The 22,971-nt window shown below is 35.3% G+C and overlaps 1 protein-coding gene across 1 annotated transcript; it reads left to right on the top strand.

Moving 5' to 3' along the window:
- Positions 1 to 18,669: 18,669 nt before the first annotated feature.
- On the top strand, positions 18,670 to 19,956 carry LOC117342540 (uncharacterized protein F54H12.2-like). The gene has a single exon (XM_033904759.1). The coding sequence runs from the start codon at positions 18,670 to 18,672 to the stop codon at positions 19,954 to 19,956; it is 1,287 nt and encodes a 428-aa protein (XP_033760650.1).
- Positions 19,957 to 22,971: the final 3,015 nt, after the last annotated feature.

The following is a 22,971-nucleotide window of genomic DNA, read 5'->3' as shown; positions in this document are numbered from 1 at the left end:
GAGTATTGAATTATTTGCTTTTTGTGGTAGTTTTTAGACTTTTTCTTTATCGATGTTTTGCCATGATATAATATAATTTCAGCCTATATATATCTGGATTTGACAGATTTACTCAAACGGGTGCCGTGAATCTGACCGAAGGCACGTACATTTCGGGGGTCTCCTTGTATTTTTTTCATATTTCGTCATGTAAGCTTAAATTTCGTTCACATTTCGACAGTATTGTTTCGATTTTAAGTTGGAATTATAATTATGTTTACTTGTGTGTTTCATATTATTAAGTACACTTAGGGACATGGATATCACCCAGCCAAAATGTTTTGATATCTCTTGATTGAGGCTGCATATTGTTTTGATTAGAGAGAAAGCAGATTTTGTGGTGAAAGACTTTTTTGTTAACGTAAAGAGATAACGCAATACAAAGTTTGGTTAAAATACAAAAGTTCCTTTCAACTACATTTGAAAAATACTGTTCCACATTGGAAAAAATGAAAACACGTGGTCTTGTGAACGCCTGAAACGGGAATTAACATTGGTTGAGACTTCAACTTTAATCAGCTCCTGGATGCTAGGGTTTTTTTTCAACTGGGTACTGCTCCGCTATGTTAATGCTATAAGATTTTCGATGTTTACTTGTTTTAGTGGGTTCAATCTTGTAGAAGGTACAGGAATGGACTGTGTATGCCTAAGTAAAATATATGTAAACAAGGCCACTACTGGGATTAACTTTTTTTAAATCTTAATTTGATTTCAAGATAGATTAATGAAAGTCTTGGGATAAATATCTAACTTTTGGCTGAGCTTAAGCCTTTACATAGAGCTAAGATTTAACCTGCAAAGTGGAAAGAGAATATCTGTTACCTATACAATTAATGCCAAAAGAAATTCTGTGTGAGCCTAAATCATCAATAAAGTTAGTCATTTATAGTTGAACATATTCTACAAAAATTAAGTATTCGTGGAGTATAAATACCCAGGTATTCGGGGTTTTCGTTCGCGCTGATTTGTTTGTCGTTTTTCAGATTTTCTGTTGCATTGCTACATCCACCAATACTTCGCCTGTGGATAAACCGTTGAATGCTGTGTTATTGTTGTTGTTGTTTGTTGGTTGGTTGTTTTTTTGTTGGTTTTTTTTTTTTTTTTTTTTTGTTTATTGAAATTATTTGAAATGCACCAATATCTTTTTAAATACCATTCATTTTTACTCCCGCCTTTAAACATTAATACAAGATATGTTCTACGAATAAAATGTTTCCTCAAGAGTCAGACACAACTTGATAATAATTAATGATTTGGAGTTTTGTATATTCTGCTATATCACTTCAACATGGACGTCTCAAAGAAGGTGAATTACAGATCCCAGATCTCAAGTCTCTGGGAATCATACAGCCGGAGCTGCCATTTCTGTCAATCTGTTCATTCAAAACAGTTTCCAAACGACATTTCTATCACTAACCTACCACATACTCATTTACAGTTGAGTCGACTGGAACGCAACGCAGTAAAGTACATTGTTCAAGGAGATAACAAGGCACCCGTGTCGGTACTCGAGCCAGCGACCCTTCGGTCACGTGGTTCTAAAACTAGACCACTGTACCTCCGCCTTGATACAGGAAATCATATTTCGCGCTGTTTACTACAAGGAATTAGCGCGAAATAGTTTTCACTTATGACTCGCACGCCTGTAGTGGCACGAAATGCACGTGCAGCTGGTGAATTTGTCTGAGTTAAAACCTTCCCTTGTTACTGTGTTGGACGCTAGTCGCAATCAGAAGGGGAAACTTAAAGGTTATAAGGAGCTTCAAATTGATAATTTGAAAAGATATTTTAGAGCAGTTCCCTAAAGCAGTTCTAGAGAAGTCTTAAATCTGAAAAACACAAAGCCTAAGCAGACATCACATCGGCAATAAGGAACAGTTTAAACTCACTACTAGCTAGAAGAAGATATAAGTCAGGCGGTATGAGTATTCACAAGAAAGACTATTGTGTAGAAATTCTCGACAAGTGTTTAGAAGGTATTAAAACCAGGAATGAACTTATCAAATTAGCAGACTCCTAAGAGTGCGGATGGCACATGGTAAAGTGCAATGTGTCAAATCCTATCGCAAGCAATTCTGGGGATGTAAAGAAGGTCCATAAAGAAGAAGCAAGAGCTCAGAAAAAGTGGCAAGAACGGATTCTAAAAGTTAAAGAACGCAGAAAAAACAAAGCCGGATTTTGTGTTTCAGATGGCGGTTTTGCTATTAGTCGCAGCTCAGGCTGGTGCATTGTGAACATCCTATTGCTGTTTGTTGTTACTACCGGGGATGGGTGATTGGAGAATCAATGTGAACTGTTTGTATATGAAATAAACATTTTTGTATCTGCAATAGCTTGATGAATGTCCCTGGAGAATAGTAAAGGCGCATCGCTTATTGCTGATGTTAATGGATTTATATTACACCTTTCGCAGGTGTCTTTGTTGTACTAGTCATGTCTACACACCACAATATACTGCTTTTTTGTTATTGTTTAATTTTATTTTATTGGAAATTTCCAAATGTAATCATCCAATCAGGAGCATTGGGCGATAAAATCAATTTCAGTTGTCAAGATCAGTACAGCTTGTACAGCATATCAGATGTTTAAGTGTTGTGTGCAGTGAGACACCTAGGTATTCATCATGGAACTCTTCAGGTTGGTAAGTGTAAATGTGAATAGACTCCAGTATCACAACCAGTTTAAGGTACGTCGGCGTACATTTTAATACAGTTTCAATGCTGTACCATTCATAGCTGATTATGTTTTAGGAATGTCGAGGAAGCGAAAAGGTGACTTCCTTTTTTATCTTTCTGTCGAATGAAATAAAACTTTCACTAGGTTTTAATCTTTTTCAACAAGAATAAAAAAGACGAAAATAGAGATACAAGTTCATGTGACGAAAAAGTGCGGGAATCGATAACATAATAATTGCCGTCGTATCATTATATGTCACGCTCGACACCAAAACGGCACCATTTTTAATGGGCCGATCCACGCATTTCATTGTTTTCTGTTCTTACCTAATAAGATTTGCAAAGAAAAGTTAAACGACTTTTATATCATCAGTAGTGATGATAAAAGCAGTGATATTATACTTTGTTTCTCTCGATATCATCCGTGTGTTCCTGTAAAGGTGGCGTACCAGTTGTACCATATAGGTATTGTACATCATATAATGGAACGCAATTGAATATCAAGTAACTTCCCAAGATGGCAAATACTTACGTTAAACAGTGACTAAAATAATTAATGAAATTTATCGCCAATGGAGAGTCCCCGTCTCGTTTTTTAACAACTGTTTTGTTATTATTGGACTTGACAGTGATGCTCAATGTCTAAAGTGTTCTTATATGAGGGGACGAAGGAAACACAATGTAGGTCGAACAAAATGTCAAAATTTAGATTGCCATGACATGGTGTGTATTAGCCCAATAATCTAAACAAAAAATTATCATTTTCAATATTTGTATTTAAACGTGTTCCAAAAACGTATCATATTCTGAACTGGCACTATTCAAACGTGCCTTACATGCCATTAATATTTGTTTAGGCCCGTTAGATTTCCTCGGATGTCCCGAGCATCATTGACGATTCTTAGAAGGACAAAACGGCTAGATGGTGTCCCTATCACCACTGACGAGTCCTACCAGGACAAAACGGCTGGATGGTGTCCCTATCAGCACTGACGAGTCATAGAAGGACAAAACGGCTGGATGGTGTCCTTATCAGCACTGACGAGTCATCGAAGGACAAAACGGCTGTATGTTGTCTCTAACAGCATTGACGAGTCACAGAAGTACAGAATAGCTTGGTGCTGTCCCTAGCATCACTGACGAGTCATAGAAGGGCAAAACAGCTGTATGTGGTCCCTAGGGTCACTGACGAGTCATGGAAGGACAAAACGACTGTATGTTGTCCCTAACAGCACTGACGAGTCATAGAAGTACAGAATAGCTTGGTGGTGTCCCTAGCATCACTGACGAGTCATAGAAGGACAAAACAGCTGTATGTGGTCCCTAGAATCACTGACGAGTCATAGAAGGACAAAACGGCTGTATGTTGTCCTTAGCATCACTGACGAGTCATAGAAGGACAAAAAGGTTGTGTTGTCTCTAACAGCACTGACGAGTCATAGAAGAGACGATACAGCTGAACAATGAACAATGCTGCTTTACATGTATATCCATTACCAGCAACACTGTAGCTAATAATAAACTTTCAATTCAAGGAGCGATGTCTATTGTACACAATATTATGTCAAGATAAATATGTTTTGTCCACATAATATCAAATGAACTTTGTCTTTGATCATTATAATTATTATTTCATGCGTTGAATATATGTCGCCTATATGTACCAAAACAATTAATAGAATAACCTAACATATTGGAGAATCCTTATTTTCAAACACATTACCAATAAATGTAACATTATAGTATATAAACGTTGCCGTTTGCTTCCGGGAAGCATGAATATTTTATCATCCGTGTCATGTTCCTCGATGCCTCAACCCGGGATGAACTTTAATGCCTAGAGTTAACAAATACTCCTGTCTCCCTATAGCAAGGATAATGGGTTATTTTATACCGAAACAAAACCATAACACAAAATGGATCTGATCAATAATGTATGTACCACTCAAAATAAATAGATAACATTTGAAAAAATAACGTCAGAGGACGACTAGATTGGTGACAGAATGACGTATAACCTTGGTATTTGATCCACTTCTGTCAAATACACTGTTATAAATTAGGTTTATTGATAGTAATTGATATGTTGAGCACGCGGGCTTACACACAGATGTTAAGCGGACAATAAGCTTGTATATGTTTTGACTACACTAAGCTTAGCAAATCAATTTAAAGAGGTTAAGTTGATAGTTTTAAAGACAATAAATTAAGTCATTACGTTTTCTATAACTTCTCGTCCAAATAAGAGTCAATTGTGACTTGTATTGTTTGTTTGCATCAATATCATGTTTGTAATCAAACCCGAAAAGGAACTTGCAATGTTTTTATTAAAACACTGAAGTGCAAATGTAAGTATACAGTTGATATATATTCATATTTTTTAACATATTTCTATTCAGTTTTCCTATACATACACATGACATTATTTGGCTATCTCGCACACTAAAAACGTGCAAGGTACTAAACTTTGTGCTCATATTGAAATTTCATACACAAAACACACAAGAATCCATTCATGTCAGACATTTCATACACACCATACATATGTATATAGAACATTAAAGTTTATTGTTCCATATACAGCATACCTTTATATCAAATATCTCATATATGTAGAGAACATTCATATTGAACTTTTAATATACAGAATATTCTAGACTCCATTCGAACACGATTCGTTTTCAACGCGTGTTTTGATTGGTTACGGACCATGTTCGAATCTGTGATAGAACCATGAACAATCGTGTTTAGCCACCACCCGTTTCTAGTCAAAACAATATGGGATCAAGTTCGCCTCCGCAACATTCATGATTGATGACTCATTGAATTGGAATGAAAGTGAAGAAATAGAAAAGGATGAATTAGTTGAATATATTAAACAAAAATAGTAAATATTGTTTTACCGTCATTCATTGATTGAAACGTTCATTCCGTCCGTGTGTAGGCATCTAGCCAAGTACATCCGAAATGAAGCGCGCAAAATTTCACATAACGGTTGGGCCTATAGAAAAACATCAAAACTGATTTTGTCAAAACGTACATATCGCTATGCATAGTGCAGAGTAAATCAAAATATGACGTTGAATCTTCGGTAACAGAACTTTCACAATAGTTCAAACATACCGCTTCTTCAACATACAGATCGAAGTCTCGCCAATATAGGCGTGGCCAATTGACCGACATTGAAAGCTTCTTTCTGATTGGTCAGTCCGCTACAGAATGACAGTTCACTAGCGGAGGTCACAGAGTACTTAACAGCGTACTTGTAGCGATGTAAAAGCAATGTTTCTAAATATTTTAACAGTAAACGTGTTAGAATGGGTATAGTACGTTGCTTTGAGTGGCTATACTAGCGATTAGAACATGACTTTTTGTTTAAACTCTCGACCTATCGATCTCGAATTCAAACCAAATTTCTAATCGCCAGTATAACCACTCAAAACAACGTACTATCCCCTAATTGATATCATACATTTCATATACAACATACATCTGAAGAGAAATATTCATGTCCAATAATTCATACGCAGCATACAACTGGATAAACCATGAATAATGAACATCCTCGTAGACATTTCAAACCGTACGTCTGTATCTAAACATCCATATGTAACATTTCATAGACACTATAATCTCTTATGACCAATCATCTTAGAAAACCAATTATAATTGGCACACATCATACTCTTTATCGAAGATCTTTATATCAGACATCTTTGAAAGTGAACATACTGGCCATGTGTAGATTTTAGTGAAAGTGTAAAAGTAGAGAGTATAAGATCACCTTCCCTTAAGCCTAGTTGTCGGATGTTTAACTTGAGAGCGAAAGGTCGCTTGTTCGAAGCCCGGCACGGGCAAGGTATTTTTTATTACACCTTCCTATTACAAAAGAATGAAACATAGACAGTAAGGTTAAAATAAAGACGTGACAAAAACAATAGCAAACAAAAAGGCAAGACAGACAAGAGCTGCCAGATAGACATGAAGACAAAGATGCAGACGAAAAACAGTACAGAAAAAAACAACGGCACACAATAGGCACAGAGGCAAAGACAGACAGTTCAGAGAGAGAGACAGGCCTTTGAAATTTCATAGATTAGAAACGTTCAGTATAAATCATCAACAATTGTTCTATTTATAAAACTCATTCAAAGATAGTACACATAGAACAAGTAGATTATTTTACACGAACTGTCACAGTTCAATACATTATACGTAATAATTGATATAACTCGATCTAACCATACAAGTTAAGTCATTCTTAGTATAAAAAAATTGGCCACTCTACCCACTCTTTTTTTTCCAAATTGTTTCAAAAGAAGCATCACCCTTAGCACTATATATTTTTAACGTTGAGATGGTCTTTTATCAAATTTATTAGATACTGTAGTTTATGTTAAAGTGTCAGGACAGCATGTTTTGTAAATGTAATGTTTAATGATGATGTTAATTTCATTTTTCAATTTTACAAAGAAATTTTTCAAGAAACAAAAAAAAAAGTGATTATTTATTAATAGTGAAATAAATTAAAAGAGATTCTAAAAGCAGTTTCCAGATAAATTTTAAACATTTTCACATTCCTACAATATGTGAGTTATGGTTTCTGACTATGAATTGCAAAATGTACATAAAGGGCTGAAAGTTGAATTTGATTTAAAACAGTGAATTTGTAGTCAAAATATTATGTAAAATTTTGTACCGAAACCAAAAGTAAAGTAAAAATAGTTCTCGAGATGGAATCATCAAAGTCAAAATGATCTGTCCATCTTTTCCTACCTAGGATTAACAGCATTCTTGGAAAAGAGATTTTCTATAAATATTTTTCTCTCTAGCCTTTATGAAACATGGGTCTATGGTTAAAGGAATGAAGGGCAGGAGAATTTTTATATTATTGATCTTCTGTGTACCAATATTTAATCTAACCGCATTGACAAGACGATGAAACTGCAGAAAGTTTATTACCAAATATCTGTGTAAATTCATTGTAGATATATAAATTATTACCCTAACTCCCTGATAGTCAATAATAGGTGTGTGAAATTTCGACCAATCAGAGGCCAGTAAATGGCGGCCATTTTGTTAAAGTGTGAAACAGATTACGAAAGTGACTGTTGTCCCATGGTGTACCTATATACCAGATCTCATCAAAATTGGACAATATTTAATATATAGATCAATCAGCTGCCTGGAAATGGCGGCCATTTTTCTTTCTTTTTTTCAAAAATAAATGCCGTCATTGTATTTGTAGACCTATACTTCTATATATCTGCATACCGAATTTAATTAAAATCGGACAATATCAACAAATCAGAAGTCAACTCTATGGCGGCAAAGTTTTTAATTTCCACTTTGTTATGCTGAATTAAGGTACATATTGTAACCGTCCCTCCCACCAAGGTTTATTGCATTCTATTAAATAGTAAAATGGTGGTGAATGGTGAATTAGATTTTCAAAATTTTAAAGTTAATCAGGAGACCGTAGCGGCCATGTTGTTGACCGATCGGGAAAAAACGGTCCGTTGCACACACGCTGACTATGACGAACAACAGTGTAAAGTCTTATAAAGATCCGTTTTCGAGAAATTTGTTAGACAAAATTCATTCGGAAAAAAAGAAGATTTTTTTTTTTTTAATTAGAGTAAGAGTATTCAAAATAAGCCCCTCATTTCGTTTTTGGGGACGTAATGAATGATTAACAAATAATGTAAAACTGAAAGCGAGACAAACTTATGGAGCTGATTCTAAAGTAGCAACTCGGCGTTCAATCGTGAGATAAAGGCTAACTTGGCCTGTTTTTATTCTCTAAAATAGTTCAATATCCAGCACTTCTGAGGACACTGAAACAATAACCCAATTATCAAACACTTAACTTCAATAAACAGTATCGTTAAAACCCAGCAAGCCAGTTCTTCTGGAGGTCTGTATTACACTTAAATTGGCATCTTCTTTAAGTTGATCGGCTTGCAACTATAAATGCGTTTCACAGAGGTTAATGGATAAGTAATGTAGTATTTAATTAATTCTATCTGCGTTACATCATGTTTAGTAAGATAATAGCGAAAATAGTTTCGTATTATGTGTTTAATGATATGGCCGTATATCAAATCATTAGTAAGTAATCACCACGCTTTACCCCGAACTGTAAACAAATTTATCTCCATAAACAATGCACTGATCATTCTTAATGCCTTGATCAAAACAAAGAAATTATATTGATCTTCTGTAATATGAGCCAGACCTATGTGGGTGTCTGGTATCAATTAGAATCATATGATGCGTTCATGGTAACCCAAATCCCTGAAGAGCATTTTACTGGAAGGCCGAGTTTTGACCCAATTTACGGACAAGTATGATCTTTACTTAATCGACCAATGTTTGAATGCATATTAATGAAAGTGTTGTTAAGATTCAATTTATTTCCAATCTTTATTAATAAAAACAATAGTTCATTAAATTTGTTAATATTCTATCGAATAACAGCAAAAAAAATAAAGTTATAGCTAATTAATGTAACATGAAAGAGTTTGCTGTAAAAACAATCGATGATTGCTACCATTTATGATTATACCTTGTACCTTTTTCGCCAAAAAACAAGTCCCACAATTAGACACGGACAACTCAGATCTTTTTAAGTCTGTGTTTGATTGAAAGAAAGAAATGATAAATATAAGGACCTCCCTAATGAAAAACACATAACAATTCCATCAATGAGACCTTCAAAGAAAAATCGAATAAAAGTGATAAACATGCTTATAACAAAGTATGCATATAAAGAGAAAATTAAACTTATTTGTAAGGAAGCTTTAAGCCAAACCGAAAGTGTTCTGTCACCTGGTCTCATTGTCCTTGTACGATTTCGAGATCCTCCATTTAATATATTTTGTTCAATTTTGTTCTTAATTTGTCGATTTTGACTTAAAATGACGTCATTAAAGTAAACTATCATGTTTTAATGTAAATTAACTAGGATTAACTAGGATTTCATTGTTATATCAGTCCTAGCATGTAGTTCTTGCTAAATATGATAACTTATCACTATCCAGGGACCTTTTATATAGGACTCATTTTACTATTCATAAGAAGACGCCATCGTTTAATGGGTATGAAGTCTTCAGTTACAGTCACTTTTATGAAGCTATAGACTTACATGATGTGAAATTATATAAATGGAAATATGCCTGTGGAAATTAACAACACACCATGTAAAATACAATCGCCGCAAAGTATATAAAGCATATTATCTTAGAGAAAAAAGTGAAACATACTACCTTACTGGCAACTACTTTGCGTATTGTCCAAATGTCAACTATATAGTATCAGCATTTGATATATTGTCCCAGGCTCAAGTAGATGGTCCCTGAGACGGTAAAGGTACATTTAATCACATCTAATTATATTTTCTCACAGCAAGATACATGTATATTGACCCAAAGTCGGGTATATTGTCCAAGAGAAGCAATATTGTACCGGTATATTGTCCCATATATAGGATCTATATTCGAGTTATTGCCCCAGAGAAGATTATATTGTTTAAGAGTCAGGAACATTCTCCAGGTTTAGGAAAATTGTCCAGGAGGCAATAAATTGTCTGTGCGTCCAATTTGGTATCACGTCATTGAGTAACGCTGTTGTTTCCATTCAAGGTAAGATGATATTTTACACATCGATCGTCTACTCGAGCACGTGTATCTAACATATGATGACCATAGATCCGTGGGCGTGTAATGAAACGTAAACACTATCTGATCATAACTAGTATGGTATCAATTGGACTGATGACGCCAATTGACATAATCCTTATTTTGATTACAACTGTATATTGAATGGGTATTGATAAGCGCTTTAATCAGCATCAGTATATCAATCAATGCTTAAAATACCAAGCTCAATATGGTTTACCTGTCATGAATAATTGCTTCCTTCTTAGCAACCTGACGTACATGTCAATCGATAAGATGTTCTAACCATAAGGCTACATTTGTACCTACCTACATCAAATGATTGCGAAAAAGACAAATAAGATATTAACACCCTCAAAACAAGAGTTAGGTACAGTACACAATTGATTAAACTCCAACGTACTGCTGTTTCATCCTATCAAGGCGGGGGCCGCGGTGGCCGAGTGGTTAAAGTGTCCCGACACTTTATCACTAGCCCTCCACCTCTGGGTTGCGAGTTCGAAACCTACATGGGGCAGTTGCCAGGTACTGACCGTAGGCCGGTGGTTTTTCTCCGGGTACTCCGGCTTTCCTCCACCTCCAAAACCTGGCACGTCCTTAAATGACCCTGGCTGTTAATAGGACGCTAAACAAAAACAAACCAAACCAAATCCTATTAAGGCAGTCAGTAGTGTTAAAGGCCTACTATACCTCGGAGACGACTGAAAACTCGAGAGAAATGTCAAAATCTGGATGAGGAGGCGGACATGAAAAACACTCACAATAAGTTGAATTTCATGATTTAACATTTAAAAAAGGGACTAAGACTTTAAGTACATGCGCATATTCTGAACCGTAGCACTATTCAAATGTATTAAAATGTGACAATCAGGTTACGGTAAACCTCGAGGATTGGGCAGTGTTTAGCAAGTGCATTCTCAAAAAAAACACAAACACACACACGATATAAGCATCTTTTTACAAATTCCGATATGAGAAATTCACAATACGAGAGGATAATGTAATAAAATAGGGCAGAGTCCTTGTCTTATCCTTCAATTTCTTTGATAGATATTAATATTAATTCGTATCATATATTGATATCGTTATGTTCCTATGAACGTTTTGAGAATGTCACCCCGGCAGCCGCTGTTATTTCCTGATATGGGATTCGGTTCCCTAGATGTCGAGTTCGAGATAAGGTCAGGACACGAGTCATCGCTGGAGCTACACACTGAATTTGTAATATGAAAGTATGGGTAGGTTAGAATCATTCAGGCAGCAAATAAAATGGCATTATATGTTGCCCAGTTTGTGGTGAAACTGTACGCAGCCTAGCTCGTATAACTCCCTACTAATGACCTCCATTATAAATATATCTACGAACTTACCCCCGCATCCCAATGAAATCATCTTAGACATGACATGTAAACAGATAACACTAACAGCGCTCATGATGATAAATGTACACACATAGCACAGAGAACATAATAAATATTATAGAATCAAGTTTATATCTGTAGCCTCACGTATCCGCTACACAACACCTTCTTTGGCAAAGGTAACGCCGCATATAGATTGAAGATATCGTAGCAACGGATACAATAAATGAGGAAAATTTATGAAAATAATTAACACATATTTGCCGTATGATATAAAATATAAGGAATCGTGAAATCCATGAAATAAACGAGGAAAATTATAGCATCCGAACAGATTACCACTTCCTGAATGTCTCTTGATAATATTAGATTTTAATTAATCTGCTGGCTCCACGTCCGTGGGTTACAATGGTAGCAATAAGCCACCCATCTATATGTCTTTTTATTAAATAATGGGTTTGATTTTCCTTGACTATACGCATAAGCTATATTTTGACATATTGCACGGTCACGTGCGTACAAGTGAACACCTGTCACCTTTCGGAATTTGGTCACATGTGAACTATTGAACACGTTTCGGAATTTAGTCCTACCCTTTCAAGCGTCTGAGTCACTTAGATGTTAACACTGCCAGAAGAAAGTCATGGCGACTTATAGGCCTATAGGAAGGACGAAATTTCAATCGGTCTCGTGCAGTAGAACATCGGTGAATTATCAGTACTGAGGGTCAAATATTCAGGACTACTTTACATACATTCATGATACATGTATATGTGAATAATATTGAACTGCACCGTGGAAGCGTCTATTTTTCCCAAGGTAACTAAAACATCCATGCGCATTCTTTAATGGCGACTTAAACTCCTATACATTGGCCGCTTCAATTTTAAAATCTGGCCCGAGCGGGACAAAAGATCCACTTATCCATCGAGATAATGTTTAACGTTCCGTCGTGCCTTGTGCTCTGATGCAACATATCTAAATACAAACCCCGAACACTAAGTGTTGTTGATGTCCTGCCCTAATGGCACTGAGTATTTCTGGCCAGTTGCCGTAGATAAAGCACTAGAGGTCCGGCCAGATTTCGAATCATAAAATTGTCTTCCTTCATCATTTGTGTTATCATGTTTTATATCTAATTATCAACATAATATTTAACATACACAATGTGTTGTTGATCCCAAGGTTAAAGATTTAGATTTTCGGTCGTAATTTACTGTGTTTAATATATTCAGATTATATTGATATATGTATTACCATTTTCATCTCTGTTAATATGGAATTTACCGGAGGTTCTCCAGTTTTTTGAGCCAATTATTTGCCAATCAAGATCCTCGTTTAAGCATAGATTCTTCGTAAATAAAGTCCTCATAACTATCAGATGCATACTGAAATGACCCTAGCTGTCGATAAGACGTTAAACAATAATAATATAGATTCAGGGCTTGCTAATGAAACCTGAATAGTTCCAATCTAATTTGACGTCCACAAGGCAATTTCAGTATCTAGCTCGAAGGAAGGCTTGCCGGCTATGCCCCAATTAGTTGGTGACCCAAACACATGACAGAACACTTGATCATAACATGGGGAAACACTTGCTCATATAGAGCATATGACCTTTCCTACACTTAGTGAGGCTTCATAAATGCTTTTGATCGGGCTTCTCCAAGGATAGGGATGCTTTCCGTTCCTTATATATCTATATTAATGTCCTTGATTACGTGTATCGTGTTTGTATATACTTTGGTTTGGAATCTTTGATTTCTATTAAGGTTTTTTGTATCGATTTTGAATTTTAGTACCCTTCCGTCTGTATTACAATTAAACCAATTGTTCCACGGAAAATAAAAAAATCAACAGAGATCCCTAATTGATCGTTGTAATATTGACTTGGAGTGATTCCCCCATGATGTAAATTTTAGGCTTACCGAAAAATACATTCGTGACAAGGAGTTATTTGCTGAGATTTGTTTAAACTTGGCATGTATACAATATCTATAGATTTCTATATAAGAGGCTACAAGAAAATGGCTAATGAATTGTCATGAGTTTGACTTGGACAGGGAGATTGTGTTCAGGCAATACAGTTAAGAAATTATTTACATACTGCCAATCACTCCACCGTAAGTTCCTGTATTTGGGCCAAGTGGTATTGGCAAAACTGTATTATATTTTTGGATCAAGATTGATTTTGAAAGCTTTGTGATTTTGTTGTTTATTACGTCCTAACACGGTAACCTGACAACCAATCGACATGGTCACATTTCACGTGGACGAACCGATGTCAATCGGCACACATCACAACATCAAGCGGAAGACAGACATATACCCAATTTACATAGAAACATTAGATGGAAGAAAGATGAAAAAAATACATGAGATCTCAAAAGTGGACTCTTGCGAATCATGTAATATGTGGAAGTTGATAACTCTAACGTCCTAATGTCAGAGTTAGAAAGCGATATGGATTCACTCAGCTAGATTTTAGGTGAGTCATGTACAAAACATTCCAATGTCTGTGTATATTAGGTATAATACGGCTTGAAATATTAATAAACCTATCCTTTAAATTACTTTAGTATACAATACTTACGTTTAACATTAGGTAGAGAAGTATTTACAATTATGTATATATCGATAATTTAGATATTGAAATTTGAAAAGTAGAGTCAAGTGCTATCACCTAAGTATAATTGAAATATGAAAATGAGTTTGTTAGTATATTGACAATAAATTTGCTGATTGTGTTACTCTTCAAAGCAATATACGTATATTTTATATCTAGATTTTTGTTTTAAATATAGTTTATTTTTCATCAAATAATTTAAGCAATAGGATTGGCGCAAGTTTTGTCAATCTTTAAAAAATCTGTCCTCAACAAACACCTATCAACAATGCTATAGCTAAACTATAGAACGACATCAGGAAGAAAGAAGAAAGACAAAGGAAGACAAATATAACTTCATATCATAATATCGTATATGTGTACATATATATATAAGACCGACTGGAACATACCGCAGCCTCCCAAAACACATATACGCACTCACCACACGCATGCATGTCCCACGCACTGCAGGCCGTCCTTAAATGACCTTAGCTGTTAATAGGACGTTAAACAAAACAAACCAAACCAAAAGACCGACTGGTATTTTCTAGCTACATACGTCTTCTACATCATCTAATCAATGTTCACGGGGTACACACTCCTGAACAACCTTCTATGTTATTCGATATCCAGACAATTGGTGTACGTAATTGATTATTGTAAAACAAATTTAGCTATTTTCAATGCAAACTTTCTATTCATGTGTTATGATCTGCCTACTCCTTTTCACTTGACGAGTAGTGAGAGATATGCTGACCCTATGGGGTTTTTGTTCTCTCCCAGAATGCCTCATTCAAGATGGCTGCCAATGGAGCAGCCATCTTGAAATGTGGCATTCTGGGAGAGAGAAAACCTCCATAGATGTCATCAATTCTCTCCCCCGTATCTTGGTTTTCAAATACAGAAGTGACATACCTTTCCTTTAGTTGTATTTTCTTGAGGTTTTATCTTTTCATGTTCTTTTGGACATCTTCTTTCAATATCTGTTGTTGATGATTCATGGCCAGCCGGGTTGGATTTCACGACGTTATTGACTTTCGGCATGCTAGTATAGCATGTAAATGGCTAGCCGGGTTGGCTTTCACGACGTTATTGACTTTCGGCATGCTAGTATAGCATGTAAATGGCAAGCCGGGTTGGATTTCACGACGTTATTGACTTTCGGCTTGCTAGTATAGCATGTAAATGGCTAGCCGGGTTGGCTTTCACGACGTTATTGACTTTCGGCATGCTAGTATAGCATGTAAATGGCTAGCCGGGTTGGTTTTCACGACGTTATTGACTTTCGACATGCTAGTAAAGCATGTAAATGGCTAGCCGGGTTGGATTTCACGACGTTATTGACTTTCCGCATGCTAGTATAGCATGTAAATGGCTAGCCGGGTTGGTTTTCATGACGTTATTGACTTTCGGTATGCTAGTATAGTAGTCGGGTTGGTTTTCATGACATTATTTATCATTTTTGTCTTGATTTTGTCATTTTTTGTCATGATTTTGTCATGATTTTGTCATGAATTGTCATGATTTGTCATGATTTTGTCATTTTGTCATGTTTTGTCATATTTTGTCATGATTTGTCATGTTTTGTCATGAATTTGTCATGTTTTGTCATTATTTGTCATGTTCTGTCATGATTTTGTCATTTTTGTCATGATTTTGTCATTTTTGTCATGATTTTGTCATGTTTTTGTCATGTTTTGTCATATTGTCATGTTTTGTCATGATTTTGTCATTTTTGTGATGATTTTGTGATGATTTCGTCATGTTTTTGTCATGATTTGTCATGATTTTGTCATTTTTGTCATGTTTTGTCATATTTTGTCATGGCTTATCATGATTTTGTCATATTTTGTCATGGTTTTGTCATAATTTTGTCATTTTTGTCATTTTTTGTCATGATTTTGTCATTTTTTGTCATGATTTGTCATGTTTTGTCATGATTCTGTCATGTTTTGTCATGTTTTGTCATGATTTTGTCATTTTTGTCATGATTTTGTCATTTTTGTCATGATTTTGTCATGTTTTGTCATGATGTTGTCATGTTTTGTCATGATGCTGTCATGTTTTGTCATGATGTTGTCATTTTTGTCATGATTTTGTAATTTTTTTCATGATCTTGTCATGATTTTGTCATTTTTGTCATGATTTTGTCATGATTTTGTCATGATTTAAGAAAATACCTTTCTAGACATCAACAATACAAACAGGATGGTTTAACACCCAAGGTAGTGACTACCTTCGAAAAATTTCCCAAAGAGAACCTCACACGTAAACTTGTTTTGCAGAGTGTACCAAAAACTGCTCAATCTAAGACAGAAATGTTGATGGATAGATTAAAACATGTAGTCCAGTGGAATGACAAAGGAGAATTTGGATATAAAGGTGCCCCGGTGATTTAAGGTTCTAATCTAGTGGATTTAGTGGGCAACGCTACACGTCAAAGGTCTCTGAAACACGTCAATCCACAGGGCAGGAATACCTTTTTAACAGCTTTAAGGGATCTGAATGTCCCTCAGAGCTGGATAAGTAATAAAGAATATTTGGATAAAATGCAATCTGTTGCCTCTACTCCTTTACCAACGATAAGAGAGACTATACCATCTGAAATGTCTAGACCTCCAGCTACTCTTACATCTATGATGCCATCTCCAGTCACCCCATTGGCTACATCTCAATCTACTCATACACCATCTCATGTTACCCCTTTGGCTACATATCAAGATTTTCATACACCGATACCATCTGGAGCTACCCCTTTGACTACATCTGAGAACACCCTCCTATCTCCAACACAAATGGATTTGAAGGAATACAGTGATGAAAGTGGCTACAACACTTTTTCTACACCCACTTCACGATCAACGTTACCTAGAAAACCAGTTTCAGACGACATGCTAAAGAAATGGGAAAAAAAATTAGCCTACAGATTAGAGCCAAGAAAAAGTATAAAAGTCATCGAAACACTCCAGTTAAATCATAATAAAATGACTGACAATACCAGTGTAAACTCTAATTGGTTGTTGTTTGGTATCAAACTGTCAAGAGAAGAAATTGTTTTCTTTTGTCAATTGTGCATCATCTATATCATCATCTGCTGTAGCATCTATCATCTGAGCATAGGTCATCCACTAGAGTCTCTGTGGGTTTCTTTGTTGAGCAGTGGTATTGGCTATCTAATACCTAGTCCTACTCTGAAAAAGAGAGATGTTTTATATAACCCTTCCTAGTAATAGTTCAATGGAGTACTTTCAAGACAATACATTAACAACTTACAAGACATGTTTGCCTCAACCTCTAGATCTCAAAGGTTCTTGGGAGATGGGTCTAGCTGAAATTCAATATCCTCACTCTTGGTTCATCGTACGTGAAGGTGAATTGTGGTTGGAGATGATCGTTGGTGGCAGTGACAATGTTGCTAATGTTGAATTTGATCCTGGAGCTGCATTAAAACTTAACGTTAAACCAGGTTATTATCTCCATGTACTCAATATTTTAGAATACATATGGGGGGCCAAAAAAATGGTATCACATGGAGATATGTTCAAGATTTCTACTGATAAAATTGATCAGAGGCTAACTTTGACTATATCTACTGGATTACGTTTAAATCTCAGTCCTATGCTGACAAAATTGTTAGGATTTCAGTATTCACGGTTTTCTGAAGGAAAACACACTGGCAGGAACATGGCTGACGTTCGTCAAGGTTTTTATTCCATTTATGTCTACTGTTCTTTAGGTTCAATTTATCAGAACTAAAAGGTCTATATAAGAAATTATTATTAGGTTCAAACTGAAGAAAAACAATCAATATGAAAGCTGCTCACCAATGTGATAGAAACATATTTGATAGGTATTACTTGAATCAAGCTGGGGGAGGTGGTAGTGGAAATGTCTTAAGGGGAACAAGAATGCAGAGAGGTCATGGTATAGGAGGTCTGTTTAGAGGTTTATTTAAAACCATTAAGCCTTTACTTCATTCTGGAATGAAGAGCATCACTCCAATTGTGAAGAAAGGAGTGAGACTTGTAGGAAAACAAGCAATTGATTCTGGCATGAAATTGACTAGTGATTTGCTAAATGGGGGAAAACATCAAAACTGCAGCAAGAAAACGTGCCATTGAAGCTAGAGATCAGCTTAAACGTAAAGCTTTGCAAGACCTAAGGCCACCTGGAAGGAGAAAAGGGGAAAGAAAAGAATCATCCAATCAGCATAGAGCAAACGATATCTTTGATGCATGATTCCCTCCAAAAAGGGCATATATATGTGTGTATGTGTGTGTGTAGTTTATACAGAGTGGTATTGAAAGATGTCTTTAGTTCATCAGAACTCCTGTGAATGTGTCCAGTCAGAATTAGATTTATTTGATACACCACCCACTCAAACCAGTGTAGAAGATGGATACTGGCATCAAATTGGAACGGTCACATCTGTCAATGATGGTGGCCCTTATGTCTTTGACGTATCATTAGCTGGAGATGATTACTTGGATCTAGCAAATACTTCCCTCTACGTGAAAGCACACATCCTCAATAATGATAGCATCAACCTTACTGATGAAAACGTTGCACCTGTTAATCTTTGGTTACATTCTCTCTTTGGGGATGTCAGCGTTTGTCTCAATGAAAAACTAGTCTCATCGCCCAACAATATGTATCCATTCAGAGCTTACCTGGAAACGCTACTCAGCTATGGTCCTGCAGCCAAAGAATCTCAGTTGACCAGTGGAATGTGGTATAAGGACGCAGCTGCGCAAATGGACACTGCTGGAAACGATAATCATGGCTACATCAAGAGGAAATTGTCAACAGCAACCAGTAGGTCTGTGGAAATGATGGGAAGACTCCATTCTGACCTATTTGCTCAGGAAAGATATCTTGTCAATAATGTGAACATGAAAATAACGTTAACCAGAAGTAAATATGTTTTCTGTTTGATGGGAGAAGACAAAGAATTCAAAGTTGTCATCAAGGACATCTATCTAAACGTGATAAAAGTTAGACTGAGTCCATCGGTGAGACTAGCTAATGCAAAAGCCTTGGAAATATCATCTGCCAAATACCCAATCAGAAGAATTGCAATGAAAGTAAGAGGAAATCACAATTTTGTAAAGGATAATCTGTTTCTAGGACAAATGCCTAAGAGATTGGTCATTGGATGTGTAGACAGTGATGCCTATAGTGGACTCATCACCAAGAATCCTTTTCATTTTAAAGATTTTGATATTAATTTTGTTGTCCTGAACGTGGATGGCAAACAAGTCCCCACCAAGCCCTTGCAGCCAAATTTCACTCAGAAACATTACGTAAGAAGCTACATGGGCCTGTTTAACACTACCGGCAAAACGTTTCGTGACGAGGGTAATAGCATCTCAAAGGATGAATATGGCACTGGTTTTACCCTGTTTGGATTTGATCTGACACCTGACCTTTCAGAAGTGGGCACATTTCATCTTATAAAAAAGGGAAACTTGTCTTTGGAAGTGCATTTCGGAACAGCCCTACCCAATACCATCAACGTTGTGGTGTATGCTGAATTTGACAATATCATAGAAATAGATCGTAACAGGCAAATTCTTTTTGATTATAGTGCATGATGAATACTTTAGAAATAGAACTGATCCTACAAGCCGTTTCTCCTCATTTTGCAGGGGTGTATGCTAGAAATACATTACGTTCATGTCCTTTAAGTGTTCCTAGTTTCATGGTTTGTAATACTGACCCAGATAATAAACAAGGACAACATTGGATTGCTATGTACATGTATATAGATGAAGAAAGACGTGGAGAATTTTATCAATTTCTTAAACCAGCAATGTAAAACATGGATTTATAATCATGACAATACATGACAAAAACATGACAAAATCATGACAAAGCATGACAAAATCATGACGTAATCATGACAAAAGATGACAAAAGATGACAAAACATGACAAAACATGACAAAATCATGACAAAACATGACAAAAACATGACAAAATCATGACAAAAACATGACAAAACATGACAAAAACATGACAAAAATGACAAAATGACAAAATCATGACAAAAATGACAAAACATGACAAAATCATGACAAAACATGATCAAATCATGACAAAAACATGACAAAACATGACAAAATCATGACAAAACATGACAAATCATGACAAATCATCACAAAAACATGACAAAAATGACAAAATCATGACAAAACATGACAAAAAATGACAAAATAATTACAAAATCATGGCAAAACATAACAAAATCATGACAAAAATGACAAATCATGACAAAAATCATGACAAAACATGACAAAATCATGACAAAACATGACAAAATCATGACAAAACATGACAAAACATGACAAAATCATGACAAAACATGACAGAATCATGACAAAACATGACAAATCATGACACAAAATGACAAAATCATGACAAAAATGACAAAACATGACAAAATCATGACAAAACATGACAAAATCATGACAAAATCATGACAAGATCATGACAAAATCATGACAAAAATATGACAAAATCATGACAAAAATGTTAAAATCATGACAAAATCATGACAAAATCATGACAAAATCATGACAAAAACATGACAAAATCATGACAAAACATGACCAAATCATGACAAAATGACAAAACATGACAAAACATGACAAAATCATGACAAAACATGACAAAAACATGACAAATCATGACCAAATCATGACAAAAATGACAAAATCATGATAAAACATGACAAAAAATGACAAAATCATGATAAAACATGACAAAAAATGACAAAATCATGACAAAAAATGACAAAATCATGACAAAACATGACAAAAAATGACAAAATCATGACAAAAATGACAAATCATGACAAAATCATGACAAAACATGACAAAATTATGACAAAACATGACAAATCATGACACAAAATGACAAAATCATGACAAAAATGACAAAAATGACAAAACATGACAAAATCATGACAAAATCATGACAAAACATGACAAAATCATGACAAAACATGACAAATCATGACAAAAACATGACAAAATAATGACAAAATCATGACAAAACATGACAAAAATGACCAAAACATGACAAAAATTACAAAATCATGCCAAAACATGACAAAATCATCGCAAAATCATGACAAAACATGACAAAATCATGACAAAACATGACAAAATGACAAATTATGACCAAATCATGACAAAAATGACAAATAACGTCATGAAATCCAACCCGGCTAGCCATTTACATACTATACTAGCATACCGAAAGCCAATAACGTCGTGAAAACCAACCCGGCTAGCCATTGACATACTATACTAGCATGCCGAAAGTCAATAACGTCGTGAAATCCAACCCGGCTAGCCATGAATCATCAACAACAGATATTGAAAGAAGAAGATGTCCAAAAGAACATGAAAAGATAAAATCTGCCCCATTGGCAGCCATCTTGAATGAGGCATTCTGGGAGAGATAAATACCCCATAGGGTCAGCATATCTCTCAGTAGTAGGTGGATTGTAATCATCGGTTAGCGAAGAATATTTGATTGTTAAATCATTTGTTGCAGGAGACACAAAGTTTAAGATCACATGTACTATAATACTCCATCAATTACTTTACGAAACTAACACCAACTTATGCTTTAAATTGATTTTAATTAATTTCTGTATACATCTTACGATATTGTTTGTGAGCTGGTGTAGTTTTTTTACGTACAACACAGTTGCTTGCTAGCTGTATCCTTCTGTGTCAAGATGGAAGTAAAATTGATCAGAGATTGATATATTGTCTGATTGTGTTTCCTAGCCTATGGCATCCGGCAGATCGATAAAACAGACATTTTTATGAAGTATTCAGCAATTTCATTATATGTTCGTTACCAATTGAAAATACAAGATGAGCACACTGACAATATCATATACAGCAGCTATGGACTACGTATCTGTACAAGCAATGTTAAAGGGGATATGTCTAAGATGAGTAAAAGGGATAGAAATGGGTTATCGTATTTTCATTTAAAACGATAATCACAAAACAAATCGTATCTAAAAGTTGAGGAGAGACCTTTAGTGTACCAACGATTTACAAATGGTCTAAAGTACATTAATTTCAGTGTCTGTTATGAACAAACCACAACCTAGAAACCCTTGTTGACCTCACCTGAAGTTAATAATTGCTTTTGTAGTTGTTTATTTATTTATTTTTACATCGCACGGTGTAATGCAATTTTCATATTTAATTTTTAATGTCAGTTAACAGTGAAATGAAAGCATTCTTGTCAACCATCTCACATATTGAATGTAACATATATAACAAGATAAAATGCGGACACATTTAAAAGGTTTTTTTCCATGACAGCTCTCGTCGATTTCAATTACATATGACATATATAATTAACATAAAAATAACGCATTCAATAATTCAATATTCAAAAGCGCAAATCTCCCGCGAGAATATCTAATCACAATAAGTTGTTATTTAACTCTTCTGTTTTGCGTTTCCTTTAGCATATACAGTTTTTCTGTCGCCGCTTCTTCCAAAACGCATTTTTCAATGGTGTCGACAAAAGACTACACTAAGTAGGCCATAACACATACCTTTGGGACCTTTTCGT

This window comes from Pecten maximus, chromosome 1, assembly GCF_902652985.1.
Source record: "Pecten maximus chromosome 1, xPecMax1.1, whole genome shotgun sequence".
NCBI classification, from domain to species: domain Eukaryota; kingdom Metazoa; phylum Mollusca; class Bivalvia; order Pectinida; family Pectinidae; genus Pecten; species Pecten maximus.
This window is presented reverse-complemented; position numbering and strand designations above follow the sequence as displayed.

What these genes read in the sequence shown, in the direction of transcription:
- LOC117342540 (XM_033904759.1), top strand. Translation starts at nt 18,670, where the DNA reads ATGTCTTTAGTTCATCAGAACTCCTGTGAATGTGTCCAGTCAGAATTA.